The sequence below is a fragment of the Lissotriton vulgaris genome, chromosome 6 (genome assembly GCF_964263255.1).
Source record: "Lissotriton vulgaris chromosome 6, aLisVul1.2, whole genome shotgun sequence".
Classification (NCBI taxonomy): domain Eukaryota; kingdom Metazoa; phylum Chordata; class Amphibia; order Caudata; family Salamandridae; genus Lissotriton; species Lissotriton vulgaris.
In genome coordinates, this window is record NC_141694.1 from 1,825,199,812 (window position 1) to 1,825,221,284 (window position 21,473).

Sequence of the window (21,473 nt, forward strand, 5' to 3'; positions counted from 1 at the left end):
GCCGCCACTGAAACAGAGAAATAAAGCGAGCTGCATTCCAGAAAACCCCTTTGGCCTCTGAGTCCTTCTTCTTGTTGGGAGTGGCTGTTTTCCGCGATACATACTGCGCCTGCCAGGGACGCAGAACAGATGGCCCTGCAACTTCAATGGTCCCAGAAAAATACTGGCAACGGGCTGTTCACAGCTATGAGGGGTCGAGGTATCGACATTTCCGGAGACCACCAGCGATCACGGAGCAATATGGGGAGACTAAGGTATTTTACCTGCTCGGGCGCAAAGTCCGCATTGAGTGCCCCTGCCCTGTCTGTTGTTTTGTGAGACTGGTTGTTGCGGCACGAGGGAACCAAGGAAGACGGCCGTGGCATTTCCTCTGGATGGAGTACCTCACAACCTACCTGCACACCAGCACGAACCCATCGTTTTGCCTCACTCCTCCACACCACCCTCTCGGACCGGCCATTACAGTGCCTTCTGGGAGTTGCAGTTTATCCATGGACACTGAACTGCTACGGGTGTGATGGCATCATTAGGGGGAGGAGTACCGAGTACTGGAGAGTATTAGACACAGGTGGGAGTTTATGGGTGAAGGACATCGTTCAGTGTTGGGCGCTGAGAAAGGCTAACAGTGCCAAAATGCATTCACCACCACTGAAACCGAGAAATAAAGCGAGCTGCATTCCAGAAAACCCCTTTGGCCTCTAAGTCCTTCTTCTTGTTGGGAGTGGCTATTTTCCGCGATATATATATATATATATATATATATATATATTTATATATATATATATATATATATATATATATATATATATATATATATATGTATACATATATACTCACCATGGATTTCAGGGGCGCTATAGTTAGACATTAGCATTTAAATAACCTTAGAAATTCACTGAAAAAACCAAGGGGAGGTGGTGGTCCCTATGGTTCCCCCCTACATATCCCTGTACCATGTGGAAGGTACCACATGGTGCCTGCCACATAGTGCAGGGATATGTCAGGTGTCCCTTTTTTTGCATTGCGACGGTTGCTGCAGCCAGCAGCACCCACCGCAATGCAAAGTATAGGCATTGCAACTGCCATGGTCGCGGTCGCATCATAATGCCTATGTCGTGACCGCTGACAGCCTGTCAGGTGGTACGTCCGTCCGCCATCCTAAGTGCTAAACTGGGTTTGTGGGTGATTAAGAAGGATCTACTAAATCTCATAATTTATCTCTACAGTGGCACGTGACTGAGAGTGGGACTTTCCCATGGCAGAGGAATAATACAAAAAATCTGCACCTACAATAGGCTAAGGAAAACAAGTCTGCATTCTAGCCCCTCTAGTGCTTACCTTATATATTTCAGATCTTGCAAAGGTGCTGCAACAAGTTAGGTGGGATCGCCCCAAACTAGCAAACACCAACATGGAATTCCTGGCATAAGCCAAGGATTTAGTCATTTTATCAACTACTGCAAACCCAGATCACCAGACTACATGCCTATAACGTGGACAACGTGACCTACAGATTAACATCAACAAAACAAAAGTCCTGCTTTGAAACTGTGTTTTGGCCCAGATGAAACTGAGCAGGTGTCCATTTATGCATACCTTGGGACAATAAATTAAGCTGGCACACTCATATGGAATACCTGAAGCAGAAATTGAGAGTAATTTCTGGAGCGATGACAAACGTTGGGCCCCATGTATGTGTTTTTGCCATAGGGCAGTGCTGCAAGCCTTCACTCTGCCCTGCCCTCAGATACAGTGCATTTCTATCCTTTTCCCCATCGCTTGCGTACAATGGGCTGCCGTGCACCAATCAGCACATTTGCACCATGGTGCAAAGGTGCCTGTGTTGCGGGGATTATAGTTTTTGTGCAGGAAGGAACAGTTGTGGCGCTGCCTCAGAGTTGTGATTTCTCATAAATCTGGGACAGTGTCAAAAATCCATGGCTGTTGCTGGGAACGCTCCCAGCCACACTCATTGCACGCCCCTTTAACGCAGAAAACTGCGTCAAAGGGAACCATATTTACAAAGCAGCATTAAGCCAAAAAAAGTGGCTTAGTGCTGCCTGGTGAATATGGAGCAGTCTCCTCCTCCACCGGAGCGTTGCTAAAAGTGATGCACCGTTGGCACAAGGGGCTTATTTACGAGGCCCTTCCTCCACCAGTGCGTCACTTAACGTAGAAAAAAAGTGACTTACGGGCGGTGAAGTGATGGAGCAAGGTTTCGTATGAAAGAGACTTGCTCGGAATCAATCCTCTAGAATAACATGTAGTACTGTAACTGACATGTTTCGTAAAAATTAATATTGCATTACATTCTATATACAGAATCTAGGGAAAGCTTGCCTATGCGTATTACTAATAAGTAACCTAAGTGACTTAAAATGGCTGCCGAAAACGTGGGAATTTTGTGCGCATGCATCTACTGCATCTACGTAGTATGAATTACTTTGGTGGGAAAACTTTGCAGCTGCACAACAGCTAGGAAAACGGCTGCTTGAAACTCACATGCTAATGCACAAGCTATGCTTAAACTAAACCTCGCATGATTTATTAAATTGCTAATGCAAAGGTTCCAATGAGTTAATGGGATTAAAGTAGAAATAAGTGATATACAGTGCATTCATTTATTTTTGTATTCTAACATGTGTTTTCTCTGACATTATTATTAGTTCGTATTTGGGCCTGGTAGCAGTGGTGACTTTTGAAAGTGGTGGGGCGGAAAATTTGTGGTGGCGTGCACTGTGACGAGCAAGCTAAGGGGGGTTTGGGGGATTCTCCCTCCACGAAAAGTTTGAAAAAAGAGTGGGCAAATGAAGCTATTTCAAGCAATTTGAGAAAGCAAGAAGGTTGATAAAGCAATTGTGAAAGTGCAGTAATTACATTGAAAAAGAGATGTCATATAATACCATAGGTAGCTAGCTGCTTATTCTGTATAACCAGCGAGCCTTCATTCAAGAATGTCTCTGAAGCCAGCAGAGGAACCACATTTCAACAAGGCGAGAGACCCTATCCATGGCAGTCTTTTCTGACTGCACTACATCAGACCCACATTTAGACAGGCTGCGCTACCAACAATACCTCAGAAGGCATATTCGAATCACATGTGTGAGGGGCAGGAAAAAGGCTAGGTGGTTCTAACGCTGTAAAGATCACGTTTGTTTGTGTGTTCGCATGCATTAATGGTTCATGTTGCTCTGATGCAGAAAACATGTTAATAGGGTGTTTTTATTTTAAAAGGAGGGGCATGGCGATAGCGTCATTGTGTGATCCACACGCTCATATCCACCAGAACAATTATGACCTATTTAACTTCTGTGAAGCACACAGTAACAAATTACTGGAAAACGAGATCATAGATGAGGCATGAAATGTAGATTATTATGCTGACTTGCTTCACTGTGTTCCAATTTAGGGGAGGGATGGAGTAATATGGTGCTGCTGTAGGCGTTCTCATAGTTTAAATACGTGTTATGAATGTAATTATTAATGTCAGCATTGTGTTCTGTGTTACCGAGTTAAAAGGAGGAATGTAATAATTTTTTTTTGCAGCACTCTATCTAGACCGGTGGTCTTCAGTTATGGTGACACCATGGCATGCACCTCTGAGAAGCATACACACTGCTGCCAATGCTTCTCGGAGGTACCTGCCAGCAGGGCCTAGCTTTACAAACACTTTGCGTTCCCGCTATATAAACACTCACACTCTTTTAAGTGCCGAAACTCTGCACTTCAAAGTGCGTGAGTGTTTATATGGTGGGAACGTGATCCGAAGGTATTAGAGCATAGCTTTACATCAGCATGAACGGCGCCAGTTAGTTACAAGGAGGAAATCCACCCCACAAAGCTTTTTTGTTAAGCACCACGAGGAGATTAAGTGATTTGCCCAGAATCACAGGCTGCTGAGTCGACGCCGCCAATACTAGAACCTGGTTTCCCCAGATAAACCAGGTTCCAGTATCGGTGTGATGACTTAACACCCCTTCGAAATTCACCAGCTCTGCACTGCCCATTACGGCCATTACTGCACACGTCGCACAATACAACTAGGCGGCCTAGAAGGCCAATATAAGCAACACCAGTACTCAGGCATAGAATCATCCACGAGGCTCCTTGAGAGAGGTCATGTGAATGGCTGATGGAAATGGGAGAAAGAGTTTTCTATTTTCACACTTCTGATACTCCTCTGCCCCTCCATCCACGTATGATCCCATGAGGGGCCCAGAGGAGCTACAGTGTCAGTTTCTGATTGTCCCGCAACGGCGGCCGCCAGGCCCGAGGGAGGAGGGTGGTCGCGGCCCGCGTGTGGGGAATACAAATTATTACAAATAAAATAAAAGTAAACGTACCTGAGTGCCACCGGGATACCGCATCTCCTCTGCTCCAGCCTGTACTGGTGGGTCTGCATGTTCCTGCTGCAGGAAGCAACCAGCAGGCAGCTTCCCTCCCCTACACAACGCAAGGGAAGCCAATCACAATGCTGGTAGGAGCAGCAGGCTAGCGCCCCTGCCGGGACATTTTCTCTGCATAGAGAAAAACAGAGAGTGGGCGGTCCTTCGCGAGGGCAGGGGAGAGTGGCATACCCACTGTTTTGGGTACTGACTGTTTCGGCTGCCCTGAGCCAACCAAACAGTCAGTACCCACAACAGTGAGTAAGCCACTCCACCCTGCCCTCGAGCGTGATCGCCCACCCCCGCCCCCAACCAGGCACAGAGGCACTTCTGCTTTCTCAGAATGCGAGAAGGCAGAAACATAAATGGTAGTTATTGCCGTTTATGTTTCTGACTTTTTGCGCTGTGAGAAAGCAGTGGGGCAATGCCCCCACACCCCAATGGGGGGGCTGTCACTGCCTGGAAGGGTGAGTGAAATCCCTATCCCATCTGACGTGCGAAAGCACACAAACCCATCCACAACCATGATGAATCCATTGAAACTCAGCCAAGGTCACTCCAGCAAGAAGCGCTTGGGAATGTCACCTCTCGACTTGAAGAGGGGAAGAAAGAAGTCAAAATTTGTATACAATGTATTGATCCTAACGTGAAATGTGTTGGGAATAAAGCTTGGGAAAGTAAATTAAGGGGCTGGAATTTTGAACAATGAACTAATGAAAAAAAGCATTACATTAGTATCATGACCTCTCCCCATCTCCTTGCCCAATCAGAAGTAGGGGTTCTCACGAATATTGAACCCTTGGGGTCTGGTATATACACATAGAATAGTATAACTAAGATAGGCTTAGTCAGTTAGAACACATATGACACAGACCCGTCACAGACCAATCACGGACGCAGATGACGGCGGATGCCACAGAGGTCAGAGACGCTGCCCGAGCACTCTGACAGAAGATTCGAGAGAGAGATAAAAGAGATGGAGACACTACTGAAGAAGAATCTGATCATCTAGAAGGCGAACACAGAAGATATTCCAGGAGGCACATCTGAAGAAGGGGAAGAATTGAAGAGAGTAGTGCCAGAGAGGGGTGCGACGCTGGCATTGCATCTAGAAGAGGTCACCTACCCTGTCTTGAACCTGTCCTAATCCTTTGGGTCCTGACTGACCCAGGGGTCCCTATCGAGCTCATTGGCCAGGGGTTGGTGCTCACACCCTTCTAGCTAAATATAATTTCTGTGTGTAGGATGTCCTTGTTCTGCTCTCTGCTTCCACCCTTCCCAGGTACTGTCATCATGAGATTTTAACCAAGATGTGTTTGTCCTATTCTTGATTATTTTCCAGAAAAAAACGTTGTATGACATGTATTGGTATTTTATTCACAAAATTATTGATTCAATAAAACTTTTAAAACCCTCTAGAGTCTGTGGTCATTCGAAGAATAAAGTTATTGACATTTTTACCTATTCTAATACAACCTGATCTGTTGACCAGAGGAAATTAAGCCCCAAGGTGATATGGTTGATAAGAATTGGTAAAGGTAAATTCAACACGCAGAAATATTGACATTGATCGCAGCGGTAAATTACTGGCTTATGTGTGTATGTTAATGGGCCAAGGTGAGTATGGTAGTTTGTAAGTAAGTCAAGCTGGTAAACCCGCTGCATCACAAGGGGCTTGTAAATAAGCCCCTCTGCATTTAAATACAGTGGGAGTGCCATCGCCAGGACGGTAACTGTGACGAACACCAAGTTGGTTCGAGTTTGTAGATATGGAGAAACTTGTTGGCGTCCAGGAACCATTAGGAAAGTAGAAACAGTGTTTACGAGTGGCATCAGGAATATAGTTATGAAAAGCAACACCGCAGTCTAATAAAATATGAACTGGGACTAATGCAGATTGCAGCCCGGATTACAATTAACTGTATCCTCTATTGCATAGTCAGTAATGGGCGGCTCATAACACCATAATGTAGGAAGGTGGATATCTGACTATGGTTACCCCCAAACTTTTTGCCTGGTGTTTAGCTGGCTTTTGACATAGTTGGCCTGGGATCCTGCTATTCAGGGCCCCAGGCTGATTGCTCTCTCCTTAAAATGGACTCCATGTACCTTAGGTGCATAACACAATTGGAACTGGTTCACCTTATAGGCCCCTGTAACAGTGTAGCATAGGTACCCAGGGCATAGGTGCATCCAAGGCCTACCAGGGGCTGCAGCATGTATTGTGCCACCCCTGGCCTGGCCTCCATATTTGACACAACTGGCTGATCACTCAGCTGGGGTAAGTCGGTGCAACCACCCCTTACTTAGGTACAGTATGCCTGTGCCTAACCCTAAACTGGACACATATGTTCCTATCAGCCACTCCTATGGAAGGCCTCATCAATCCTGGAGACAGAGTGCTTGGAAATATGTGAGATGGTGCTCTAGCATGAGCTGAGCCTGTCTGCAGCTGTCGGGAACAACTCCCTAAGCTGTTCCGGGATATTGCCATACCATATACTCTTAAGTGCATTATAATCCTCGCGGTTAAATGCTATCTTTGGTTTGGTTTTATCAAAACATGTCGAGTAAGGTGTCATACGAATTGGACGACGAGGGACGACGATTCGACGGGGATAGCATTCCACCCTTCTAGAGGGACACAACATGTGTGTAGCCTTAACCCCGGTTAAAGTTAACCAGATCCTCAGCATCACAAAATGGATGCTGCCACCACAGACACGAGTCTGGCCTCCTGCTGCTGACCAAAACTCGGCAGATGGTGGCCTGGACAAAGGGTTTCCTGCCTTGGGAGGTGCGAGCACCACCCCAGACAGGGTTTTGTGTATTGGGTAGGACAGGGCTGAATAGAATCAGACATGCCCGGGGCACACAAGGTGTCCCCGTGCATAGGCCAGTCCAAACCGGTCCTGGGACTTTCCAGACCCAGGCTTGGCGAGGAGCTGGACAAAGGAAAGGGGGTGTAACCGCCCCCCTTCCTGGTTCCTCCCAGAGGAGGGACCTAGTAGGTGATCCACCCCTCAGATTGGGAATAAGAGTGGGAGCAGTGCCATTGCACAGCAGATCATCCTGAATCAACTTTAAACAAAGAAGAAGACTGGACTTCTACATTCTGCTGCTCAGAAGACTGAAGAGAATCTCCCTTGTGGCCTAGGAGTGGCCACCCTGTGAACACAGGCACCAACCAGCAACTCGACGTCTGCTTTGCCGCCGCCTCCCGCCGGAGCCCGAGCCCAGAGCCCAACAAGACCCAGACTCCCAGACCTCTCAGAGCCCGATCCACAGTCCCTGCAAAGAAGGGATCCGTGGAGGCACCGAGTGACGTGGGACCGGACATCTTGGAAGACACTCGAAAAGCTGACTGCGCAGCATCTGAGGTATCCTCGACGTTGTGCTTTGGGGATTAAGAGCCCCCACCACCGAGCAGCCCTTGCACCAAAGATCAGCCCCCCAGCATCTCCATGATCTGCGTGGGGCCCTTTTGCATTGTGCCACTCGACGCGCCATCCCAGCCACTAGCCACGTGGTCAGCGGCCATCTTGGCGATGAAACCGACGAACTACACAGCAGGTCTGGTTGCTCCAGACCTACCCAAGCTCCTGTGAAAAGGAGCACTCGCTCTGACCTTGCTGGTCCGAGTGTTAAGCATCTTTCGATTCCTGCGTGGCTTGCCTTAGCCAAGGCCTGTTTGCTCCGATCAGGTCGCCGACACCGCCATCAGCGATAAGCCTGGGTGGGACAGCTCGTGACCGACTCCTGGATGGCCTCGACCCCCGGTGTCCACGTGGCTGCAGAGAGAAGCTACCCAACAACGCCTGTTTGCACCCGACATCGCCTGGTTCCAATCTGGTTCCACGGTAGTCACTGGCTAGTGACTTTGAACATTGTCCCCTCTGCTTTCAGCTCTTCACATCTTCAGATCCACCCTTGGATCCACCGGAACTCTTCACCTCGAGCCGCCTGCAGCATCTTCAGCTCCAAGCACCATCGACCAGCGTGATGAAACCCGACACTACTTCGACCCTGTGCACCCGCTTCCTGTGGGTGAGGTAACTCAGCTCCGCCAGTGTTTCTACACTGGTACACATCTCAAGGGCCTGTGTCCTAAGTTTCAGCGTTCTAGGTCACTCGGAAGGTTCCTAACTATCTAACTTTGTACTTTTTACGCACCATAGACTTTACATTGGAAAGTGCGTGCACTTTGAACACTGCACCCGAGTCCCGCGGGCCTTTCCCGCCTTATCATTGCTAGTCTCGAATAGCTCCAGCGATTCCCAAGGCCCTAGGCCTGTTCCCTTTCCATTTGGTATCTCTTATACCACTTTCTTAGTATATGGTTTAGGTGGCCCCTAGGGCTCATCCATATTGTGCAACTTTTGTGTATTTTAAACTGTCTTGTGATTTAACTCTTGTGCTTCTGTGCTCATAAAGAGTCCAGGGGATTTTATAGTTAATAAATCTAAATATATATTTTCAATATATATCTGTGTGGTGTCCTTTCATTTGGTACTCAAGGGGGTTGTGTATGGTAATACAGCTGGCTTCACATGCCTTTCAGAGTTCAGCCTAAGACTGCTTTGTCCACGTTAACACTAGGATAACTGGTCTACAAGGTTGAATTACAACCAATCATCATAAGGGTTGCTTGGCATGGTACAAAGTGATCACTAGAATTAGTGAGCATTATATACCAGGCCAACTACCACACATAAGATTTAACATTAAAAAAAAGGTTTCAAAGCCACACAGTGAGGTACCAGTGGCAGAGCCTGGTGTTAATGACACGCTGAAGTATAATCCGCCGATCATAAATTGCACAAAATGACCAAAGCCACTTCGAAGTTTTAACCAAACGACCAGGTGCCTCTTCGACTCTGAGAGGCAGTCACAATACAAAAACTACAAATATATTCTGGAGTCTTGCACAATACAAAAACCTTACTTCGAATTCAACTTCAGCACGAAGGCCATATCATCTTTCTTATGCTTCAGACTCCTCTACCTTTTTATCAGTTTGACGCATGATGGAAAACCCCTGAGGATCAGACAACACGTGCCGTCTTTGCAGCTGGCAGGGAAACACTGGAACACATTATCGGTTTATGTCCCGAGTTATTGGACATTCGTAAGAATCCACTGAAACGTGAAACAACCATTATCACGCGATCTTAACCACGCATGACCATTACCAGGCATACTTTACAACGAACATGCCTTTACCACGCATGTCCATAACTACAAAGCTTTTACCACAAATATGCCGCGGTAAAGGCATGTTCATTGTAATGGATGGTAATGGTCATGGATTAGGAGCTCATGGCCCGGCGGGGAACTGTGGCAGGGGTGGCAGCTTTAGGGATCGGAGCCAAGCAAAGGGACAAACTTAGGGTTCAGGGCCGTAATGGTCATGGGTTAGGAACTCAGGGGGCGGGGGACTGCGGCAGCGGTGGTGGTTTTAGGGATCAGGGCCAAGCAAAGGTACTGATTTAGGGTTCAGGGCCGTAATGGTCATAGGAACATACTCCCAGATTTATCATGGTCATGTTTTGCGAGTCCTTAATAGCGAATTTTAAGGATTCACTATTAAAGACTCGCAAAACGGGATGCATGTAGAAATCGCAATATTTTATGCGATTTCTACTGCTTCCTTATTTGCGATTCGCTAATTGCAAATCGCAAATAAGGAATGGCTTCCCATTCATTCCTATGGGCCTAAAGACCCATAGGAATGAATTCCTATTTGCGATTGGCAATTAGCATATGAATGGGGAGTCATTCCTTATTTGCGACTAGCAATTAGCGAATAGCAAATAAGGAAGCAATTTCAAGGGTGCCAGGGTGTCCAAAGGACACCCTGTAGCACCCCTGAAATGGTAATGTAGACTGGTGTTGCGCACACACATGTCCAAAGGACATGTGTGTGTGTAACATACAACTTAGAAAAATGCACTAAAGTGCATTTTTCTAAGTTTTTGCTATTTACCACGTAGTTAGACTTTGCGGTAAATAGCGGCCCCCGATTGCGAATTCGCAATTTTAAAATGGTTCATGAATTGCATTTAAGGAATCTCAAATTGAGATTCCTTAAATGCAATTAATCACATTTTAGCGATTTCTAGATTTGCGATTTTTGCATTTGGGATGATGAATCCCAAATGCATAAATAGCGCTCGCAAAAAGCCAGATTCTCAGAATCTGGCCCTTTGCGAGCCGATTTCGGTTTGATGAATCTGGCTGTTAGTGCTGGGCGGGGGATGCGGCAGGTGAGGTAGCTTTAGGGATCAAGGCCAAGCAAAGGTACAGACTTAGGGTTCAGGGCCATAATGGTCATGGGTTAGGAACTCAGGGCTGGGCAGGGGACTGCGTCGGAAGTGGTGGCTTTAGGGATCAAGGCCAAGAAAAGGGATAGACTTAGGGTCCAGGGCTGAGCAAGGGGCCTGCGGCTAGGGTGGCAGCTTTAGGACTTGGGGCCAAGAAAAGGAACAGACTTAGGGTTCAGGGTAGAGGGCTAAGGGACTGAGGAACAGGGTGGTTTTAGGGGTCAGGGCCAGGTACAGGCATACCATACAGCGTTGAACTAACCTCTGCTTCTCAGGAGCCATCTGGCTAGGCTGGCAGGCTTAAGGTTCAAGAATGGGCAGGGGGCTGCGGCAGGAAAAGGTTTTCCCTGGTTCTGCCTTCTCTGTCTCGTCAGAAAATGTAAGTCTGTTCACAGTGTCTTTTTAGCACTGTGAACAGATCACGTGGGGAGAAAAAATGAAAAATCTGGTACGTTCATGCTAGTGTGTTGTAACCGCACTCATGCCACTACAAAGGTAATGTCTTTACCATGCATGTCAATTGAGCACCTACAGGCCCTTACCAAGCATGCCTTTATGATGATATTATCGTAGTAAAGGCATGCGTGGTAAAGGCATGTACTTTGTAAAAATTATTGTGCAAAATGCAAGCGTGGCAATGACGCACGTGTTGTACGGGCAGCAATGTAAAGGTGGGCACGGTAATAGTATGCGTGGTTACGTCATACAACATACTGTAACAGACTTTTAATACGAAAGGGATAAGAAAAATATGTGAGTCAATTTATTCTGTTTTAGGGGCACTTCACCAAAACAAGTGGGACAGGTACGGACATTTTGTAGCTTTAGCAATTAAGAGGTGGGCATGTAAATCTTTGATGACTTAAATATGGGTACAATTAAAACAAAAGGAGTTCATTTTTATGCTTTTTTGTATATATTTTTTAATTTGGGCGGATTGTCTGTATTTAATTGTTTCTTTTTCTTTTTTTTATAAATGTGTAATATATATTGTAAATGGTTTTAAGAAACTGGAACAATAAAATCTGATCTGATCTGATCAATAGGTTTAAAGGGGGCCAGATTCAGTCAGGTTTACTCTTAGCACAAGTAAATGTGCCACAGCATCACTTAGTAGGTGACTAAGGGCCAGATGTAGGTAAATGGCATTTACCGATTCGTAAATACCGAATTTTTCCGATTCGGTATTTACAAATCGGTAAATGCCATGTAAGTAGATATTCGGTAACAATTACTGAATCGTTAAGATTCGGAAATTACCGAATCGGTATTTACCGATTCGGTAATTGCCATTGATTCCTATGGGCCTTGAGGCCCATAGGAATCAATGGCAATTACCGAATCGTTAAATACCGATTGGGTAAAATTACCGAATAATCAAAGGTGGCAGGGTGTCACTTTGACACCCTGTTGCACCCTTGATTCAGGCTTGTGTGCCATGCGACACACATAAATGCCCTTAGGGCATGTATGTGTGCCACATGGCACAGGTGTACATGCACAGATTTGCATATACACAGGTATTCGTTATTTACCACCAACTATTAGTTGGTGGTAAATAACGAATCCTTAAGGCCCTGTGGCACTGTTTACAGTGCCACCTACATCTCACATTACCGATTCGGTAATTTACAGAATCAGTAAATTTACTGATTCTGTAAATTTACTGATTCTGTAAATTTACAGATTCAGTAATTTTTAAGGCCCCCTACATCTGAAACTCCAAATACCGGTCGGTAACGGCCTTGGCCACCTACGTCTGGCCCTAATTCTTATAAATTTGTTTGGACAGAAATCAAACTGTCAAAATATGCCCCAGTTCCCTGAATTGCATCATATCTAGAAGTGCACCAGTCATAAGGGCTAAAGATATACTCCGTGAGTGGAACGGCATAAAGCAGCCCACTTCATATCTAGTGAGAAAGCCTAGATCTCAATGGAACAAAATTAATGTAATAAAGGAACTAATTAGTTGAACTCTTGAAAAGCAGGGTACAGCTCATAAACCAGTAAAGATGAACGGAAGTGTGTCTAATATATGAGATCTGCTTTTTTTTTTACATAATATTCATTTAAATTATGTACCTCGGACAGTAAATACTTCATTTCAAGTTAGAGACTGCACGAATTACTCTCATCCAAAGTAGGTTTGAAGCTGCAAACGTTGGAATACAAATATCAGGGCACCGATCTAACTAACAAGCATTTGTTATGTGTACATGGCAACTCAAAGTGAACAAACTTTTAACTTTACCTATCATTGTTATTTCCTTGGTTCGACAATGAATTCCCGACGAGAATTTCTGCTCCTTTCATCCTTTCCGGAAACGAATCTCTGGCGGTGACAGTAATGGAAGACACTTTATATTTTCTCAATAAATCCACCCTCCACCAGGGACGAAACTCACTACTTGTATGGCTGCAGGATCCGTACATGAAATCTGGATTCTGATTTCCATCTATTGCGTTGATTGCTTGCCCCAGATAACTTGTCCGATTCACTTTCTCTGAAAGAATACTTGACTGGGTGGCTTGACCCCCCAGGGCCACATTATCACCTGAAAGTAGACACGCGCTTTAGGTTAGAAGAGGCCTGAAGGGGTTACACACTAGTATAATACCCAGCACTAAAGCATGTTTATCTATTAGCATAGATATTCATTAATACATTTACCAGGTACACGAGGGTGTTTAGAAATCAGTGCCCCTATGCTGGAGGTTTTTACATCATAAATACTACAAACAGTTAAAGGCATGCAAGACATGCATAATTGACCAATGTGACCATTTACAGGGAAATATTTACTTGAAAGACTCGAAACACTTTAAAGGTTTTGCACACAACACTTGCCACAGATACCTGCACCAGCTCCAGTGGTCTCAAGTAACAGTGCATTGAACTCCATCCAAACTGGCCATGCTGTGGGACTGCTTCATTTTGCTGACACATTCGAACTCCCAGGATAATGAAAATTACCCTGAACTCGTGATACATTTCCCACAACCTCTATACAATGGATTTAAGTATACATCTTTTAGTCCATGAGTAATTAGCTCATATCTATTGTTAGAAATATTATGCATTCATATTTTTGTGCAGCATTAACAGCATGCGGAATGTGGTTTTACACTCAATGACATATGTACGCACAAATATTATTGTATTGTCTTTAAAACGAATTTCCGATGACATATAGAAGAGTCATATCCAGACCTCTGATATATAGGCCTCAATTTGGGCCAGCAGTCATTTTGTGAAAAATTGATGCTTTTTCCCTGCACATTTCACTATCTGTCATTTCTGCAGCACACAGTCAAGCAGAATCCTGTTTGTTTATTTCCATGGGTATTTTTCTTCCTGGTCTCGATGAACTCTCCTAGTCGCCTAGTCTCCAAACTGTAACTTTACTTTAAAGTTGTTCCATTAGTTCATTGTATACTATTCATTCATATTAACTTGCTGTTCACGGATCTAGTTTGTCCCACCGTCTCCTAATGGCATTAGTATAGAGTTTTTAAGATCAATATTCATGCAGCGGGATAGTGCTTAGGTTCTTTTGACAATATGACACTTAGTAAAGTTGTGCTCTGATTTGCTGAGCAAGTAACACATTTGATCATACCATGATATTTTTGATTGCACACTTCTCTGTAATGCCATATTTTCTGAGAGCCTTCATGGTGATTATTCTGTTCGGCATTTTAGAATGTTTGTAATAAATCATTTCAATTATTCAGCTGATCTAGAACTGGAGGTTTTTGAGTAGGTTGTTTTCATTTATTGACTGTAATTCAGATATTTTTGCAGGGTTGGGAGGATCCTTACCTCTGGGACACATTAACTCTTGAAATTGAGGTTTAACAGTGTCTCCAATTCATTGAATTGTTGATCTTCTGTGGAGGTACAATTTAGGGCTGTCAAAATTGCAGGGTCCCCCGCACCCACAAATTTGTGATAGCAGAGGAGTGTTGCGAGTTAGCAACACGTCCTTACTGCTTTAGAAGTTTCCCTTTTGCCCTATTCCCAGTCATAGTGGATTTTCCTAGTGAATTTTGCTGTGTTCTTGGTTTGTGTTGCTGCTATTGAACAAGTCGGATTGCAAGTATGTATAGAGTCACATGATTCTGGTGGTATTTTGGTGACTGAGAGTGGTCTGGTGTGGTACTCAATATGGTGGTGTGTGCTGAGTGATGGATTGCTATGCAGTGAGTGAGGTATTTGATTATGCTATGTTGATTCTGATTTCAATTGGAGGTTTGATTACTGTGTTTTTGATGTTTATTCCTATTTGTGATTTGCATTAGAGAAGTTTTGGCTAATTAATGTGTTGGTTCGATTATCGAATTCGCAGAAATTCAAAATCTCAATATACTATTGTTGAACTTATCAACAAAAAGATACTGTGACTTTCAGGGATTTGTGTGCCTAATTTAAGTTGGGGACTTTTCCCTTTGGTGCACAAGAGTAAATACACTAGCCAAAAGTGGATTCCCACTGGATAGTAGTCTGCTTAAATGTGAATTGAATGTGACAAGTGCCACAAAGGTACTGGTTTTATTTTTATTGTTTGCAAGATTTGTTTTCTTTTAACTCAATGATTTTTTCCTATTTACATTTGTATTGCCTTTATTTGTGTTCATTGACATGGCCTGTGCAATTGTTTTTTAATTCACAGTTACTTAGCTGAGAATTTGTGCTTGGATTGGTGAGATGTCACCACAGAATCATGCTGTTGTTGGTTTGTGGCTGTCAGAGTTGTGATGCAATTGGCTGAACTTTGGCATAGAAAACAAAACTAGAAAAAATAAGGGGGAGAGCAAGGGATAGGGCTAGGGTACGTCCCGTTCCCCAAATGGATTCTAAGCTTAAATAATGTGGACGGACCCACTATGTTTATGTAATATAATAACTGTATGTAATATGAACATAATGCAACATAAATGCAATCTTAATGGCAATATGAATGTGCTGTAGTCATTGTCTATATGATTACTACAGTGATTGGCGTGTTGTCCATGCTGGCAGCGACATGCAGAGACTCTGCATGCTGCGCCTGTAGGGAAATAAGCATAGGAGGTTGAATGCAAGCTTAACAACGTTGCCTACAATCCAGATACCTTATTCTTAGTGAGTCTCGATGTAGAGAGTCTCTACACCAGTCTCCCGCAAGACGACACCCTATGAGTCTTAGAGACAGCCCTGGATAAAACAGATTGGCAATACCAGACCCCCAAAAGATGAATCTGGGAATGCGCTAAACTTGCGCTCAAAGAAAACTTTTTCGAATTTGAAGGCCATCTCTATCTTCAGTGGGCAGCAATTTCTCCCCCAGTGTAGCGGGCCTCTCTGTACACAACTTCGAGACCAACTACATATTTTCAAACAATGTGTCACGGATCCCTGAAATAAAGTTCTTTAAATGATACATAGACAATATCCTACTCATCTGGGAAGGAGACACAGATTCACTCGATACATTCTGCCAATGGTTCAATACCTGCGACCAGAACCTCAGATTTACACACAACTTTGATAATCACAAAACCACATTCCTAGATCCGAACATCGAAGCTGATGACGGTCACCTTAAAAGCAAAATGCACTTCAAACATACTGCCCAAAACTCACTCCTACACTTTTCCAGCTTCAATCTGAGGTCCCTGCAGAAGCATCTCCCCTACGGCCAGTACCTACGGCAGTGAAGAAACTGAAGCAGTGTGGCAGACTTCAAGGACCAAGCAAAGGACTTGAGTAAGAAACTTCTAGACCGAAGGTACCCTAAACACATCACTGAAAAAGCCAGAAAACTAGCCCGAAATCAAAACCGCGAAGGTCTAATTGAGAAACATCCACATGAAGCCACACTGATACCATTGACATGTGTCACGATCTTCAACACGGTGTCCAACAAAGTCTCCAACATCATAAAAAAACATTGAAAAATCAATCCTCAAGACAGGGAACCTCAATTGGGACCCTCCCTTACTATCTGATAAAAAAAGCAAAATCTATAAAATATACTCTTGTATCGACAAGACCGGTCCAACAGAAAAAGCTGGGGAACACTGTCTTAAATACTTGGGGGCATCCCAAAATCACTGGCCATTTTGCGTGTGGCAATTGCAGTGTATGCCACCTGACTGAAACCGCCAAGAAACTCCACCTAGAACCAGGCAAGATTTGGGAACTGCGACAACACACTAATTGCAACACAGCACATGTTATATACCGTATCATGTGCCCTTGCAATCCCACCTACATCGGGATGACGAACAGAAAGGTAAAGACAAGAATTTATGAACATCGGGGCACCATAAGATGCAAGAAAAACACCACAAAAATAACCAGTCATTTTCTTGAGGCAGGACAAACAACATGCACTGGGTCATCATAGAGGCTCTGAATCCAAACATGCCAAACATACAACACCAATTACTACAGAAAAACCAGAGATGGATCTATTGCCTATCTCGCCATAAGACAGGCCTCAAAGATAATATTATTTGGAATAGCCTCAATAGACAGTAACTACCACCTTTATCAGACATCTCTGTAGATTACACACATGTTCACCTGTCAGTGGCCAGGAGACTAAGCCCACCACCGTAAACACAAGGAACAGGGATGCAAGTACTCGTGCCACCATGCAAGATGCACCATTTACCTGCAGTGCCCATAGACAGCCTAGATGTGGCATTTTCCCATTGCTATATCCGCGCTAACCCGCAAGTGAACTACTATGAGATGAACAGATGACGTTCAACATAACTCATCCAAGAAAGAATTGCATGAATAACTCCACACCATGAAGAAAACATGAGGTTTATCATCACCACACTGTCTCTAGAATACACATTCATCAATTAAAAGCTTTAAGTCCGTGACTAATCTGTACCCCAACAGATGTTACACACGTTTTCTCAACAACAACCATTTCGAGAGGATATGCACTAAAATTCTTGAATAACCCCACTCTAAGATGGCCGCCAAACTGGACGCCCGTAGTCGGACATCTAGCCTATCACCTTTACAATCACATGCGTGCCAAAGAGATTGCAGAGTCACTGCCGAACCCAGACATGCATCTCTGCACGTAACGGGTCTTGCCCTCCTTAACCAAAAGCTGCTTCCCTCACGGTACCCAGCACCAGCCGGGACTACAGGGGACCGAATCAGGTTTGCAGCGGATGACTCTCCAAGACCAGGTAAGACAATGCGTGCTCCAATATTGCCATCCTTTTGAGCCCGCATAGACTATCGTGCTCACTATGGTGCTTTTGACTTGCAGATTGGAAACTTGGGGGAGTACCCTACCCCCCCAAGCCTCGATAATCTGTCAATTATCCCTAAATATTGTAACTATGACCAAACAAAACCTGTGCATGTTTTTAACTTTTTAACTTAATTCACATCTGAAATCTATCTTAGGAGCACAATGTCACATGATCGCATGAATAGTTTCCTGAATAGCCGTGATCGCCATGCACAGTGCGCAGTGGATCACTCGGCACTGCCTCCTAGCGGCATCCACAAACAACACCGTGCAACAGTAAACCAATATAAGGGCTCAACAGGGTGCCAGCACTATCCTCCACGGGTCTGGTCGGTTAGGCACCACTGTTGTTGTAGCCTCTGGCCAGCACTAGACCGCGCTATTACATCCCTAACTAACGCGTGCTCGCATTCAACCGACTATGCTTATTTCCCTACAGGCGCAGCATGCACAAAGTCTCAGCATGTCGCTGCAAGCATGGGCAATACAACAATCACTGTAGTAATCATATATACAATGACTACAGCACATTCATATTGCCATTAAGAATGCATTTTATGTTGCTATATATTATATGTCTTGTCGTATCTTCTTCCTTCCCAACAGGTATTTTTTCAAGTATCAGTGAGTACGCCGACACTTACACCACAAACCTTAGCGCGTGTGTAGGTACTACACAGGTTTCACGTGGCATCCTTCACCTTTGCCACTCACTAATCACTCACCTGGTCCTGAAGAAAGCCCTTTCCCTTTTTTAACAGGCTGAAACATGTAGACCGCCAGACATAGTCAACTAGCGGTAATAACTCCTGAAAAGTTGCACCACACATATTGCTTTTAACCATATCCTGAGCCGCCAACATTAAAATTTGAGGCAAGGATGCTCTGCTGTAATCAGGCATCGTAGCATAAATGGGGGGCACTCGGCCACCTGGCAGGGACCCCAATGATGAAGCATGACACCAATCAGGTTTGTGCGTGAGGGGTCTTTTAAGAACACCTAATGGGTCCATGTTCATACTACATACAGTGATTATATTATGTACACATGGTGGGTCCGTCCACATTGTTTAAGTTTAGTATCCATTTGGGGAACAGGACGTACCCCTAGCCCTATCCCATGCTCTCCGCCTGATTTTTCTTGATTTTGTTTCAATGCCAAAGTTCAGCCAATTGCAGCACGACTCTGACAGCAACAAACCAACAACAGCATGTTTCTGTGGTGACATCTCACCAATCCAAGCATGATTCCTCAGCTAACTAACCTTGGATTAGAAAACAATTGCACAGGCCATGGCAATGAACACAAATAAAGGAAATAAAAATGTAAACAAGAAAAAATCATGAAGTTAAAAAAAACAAATCTTGCAAACAATAAAAATAAAACCAGTACCTCTGTGGCCCTTGTCACATTCAATTCACACTAAAGCAGACTCCTGTCCAGTGGCAATCCACTTTTGGCTAGTGTATTTACTCTTGGGCACCAAAGGGCCAACCTAAATTAGGCACACCAACCCCACTTGTTAATTCAGAAAAAGGCCCTATCTGTATGTATGTGGTATCTTGAAAGTTACAGTATTTTTTTGTTGATAAGTTCAACAATAGTATCTTGAGATTTTGAATTTCTGCGAATTCGATAATCGAACCAACACATGTAGACCACCACACATAGTCAACTAATGGTAATAACTCCTAAATAGTTGCACTACACATATTGCTTTTCACCATATCCTGAGCCGCCAACATTAAAATTTGAGGCAAGGATTCTCAGAGAAATTTTTAACTTTAGTAATTCTCCTCACACCACATATATGCAAAACACCAGCTCCGCTGTAATCAGTCGTTGTAGCACAACCGGGAGGCACTCGGCCGCCCGGTGGGGACTCCAATGATGAAGCATGACACCAACCAGGTTGGTGAGTGAGGAGTCTTTTAAGAACACCTAATGGGCCCATGTTCATACTACATACAGTGAACTTTGGCATAGCCACACTGCGATTGGCTGTTGTATCCTACCTTTTCTCATTTGAATTCTAAATTATTTTGAGTGAGAATAAGGGATGCTATGTTGAAAAAGTCTAATCACCTAGCGAGGGAGAGATATTCCTGCTGAGGGTCCTCCCGCTTATGAAATGATGATGAGTATTGTTTTTTATATGTTGACCAGGATTAGTGACTGGCATGAAAATTACTTACAGTTTCCTTTAGAATCAATCCTCTTTTATTGTGTGGTATAGGATCAAAAGACACAGCTCAACTGCCTACATCCACCGGCCGGCAGAGCGCAACAGTATGGTCAGTACACAGCGTACAGGTCTACAAACCAGAGGGTGACCCTGCGTAGAGAGGCTTCAGTAAGATACCACTTTTATAGAACAAAAAAAGAAAAAAAAATAGACAAACACCTGCCCCCTCAACCCCCAAAACCCTACCCCTCCGCATCAGTCTCTAGCTTCCTACCATCCCATAGCCGCCGGTCATCCCTCAAAGTAATTCAGACTACGTTTGTGGCCCCAACTGGTTCCAGAGGAATAAGCTGCAGAATTTGTGGGTATTTTGGGCACGTTACTTCCCTCAATTCCTTGGAGAGGAGCCGCAGGAAAGGACCCCATGGCTTCACATATTCTGACCCCTTCCCATCCATGCTAAGCGAGAGGCGCTCCATTGCTAGAAGGTGCCAAAGTCTCGGGATCCAGTCAAGCTGATCAGGTGTTGCCGAGGAACCCCATTGCAATAAAAGAACCTGTCGTGCCGCGAGCAGTGCTAACGCAATCTGCCGGCCCCTCAGCGAGGGCAAAGGGAACGATTTGGGGTGGGGGAGTCCCAACAGCGTGTGTTCAGGAGCCCGAGGAAATGTAATTTGGAACGCTTCATCAAGGTCATCCAGAACCCCTGTCCAATATCGCACCAGCTTCGGGCAGTGCCATAACAGGTGTATCAGGGTGCCAGGAAGGCCACACCCCCGCCAGTAGAGGCCTGACTTAGTTCCATTCCAGGCTGTTGTATAGTACCAAGAAGTAACTGCCTTATAGGAAGATTCCTCACCTGCTGTAGTAGAGACCTTGTGGTGAGCTTGGTAAAAGATGTGTTCCCATTCTTTGGGTGTCAGAGGACGCCCTAATTCAGTCTCCCACCGAACCTGCGCCTTCGTGCCCTGCTGCTCAGGGCGCGTGAGGATCATTGCGTACAGTTCAGATATGAGCTAACAGTCATCCTTTTTGCAAACTAACCATTTTTCAAAAGCGGTCAAGGGGCGAGGCATCAGGGGGAAATTGGAGGGCTGGGTCACCCAGTTTGCCAGCTGCATGTAGTGAAAAGCGTCTGACTCCGGCAAATTAAAAAAGTCCTTGCGTATTTGAGAGAAGGGGACCATGCCATCTAGATCAAATAGGGAGCCCACTCTTTTACAGCCCTACTCCCTCCAGCGATGAAAGACTGGGGACGCGCACCCCAGCGGAAAATCAGGATTATCTACAATAGGAGTCATAGGG

At 44.8% G+C, this 21,473-nt stretch overlaps 1 protein-coding gene across 1 annotated transcript in view; it reads right to left on the reverse strand.

Annotated features, from left to right (window-relative positions):
* Positions 1 to 18,884, reverse strand: part of LOC147709565 (uncharacterized) — a 788,508-nt gene extending 769,624 nt beyond the window's left edge. Inside the window, exons 1-3 of the mRNA XM_086926047.1 lie at positions 18,825 to 18,884; positions 17,965 to 18,019; positions 12,963 to 13,266 (exon numbers count right to left, since the gene is read on the reverse strand). Of these exons, the coding sequence (XP_086782173.1) occupies positions 12,963 to 13,266; positions 17,965 to 18,019; positions 18,825 to 18,884 (419 nt within the window). The remainder of the gene's footprint in view (positions 1 to 12,962; positions 13,267 to 17,964; positions 18,020 to 18,824) is intronic.
* Between the last annotated feature and the right edge of the window lie 2,589 nt (positions 18,885 to 21,473).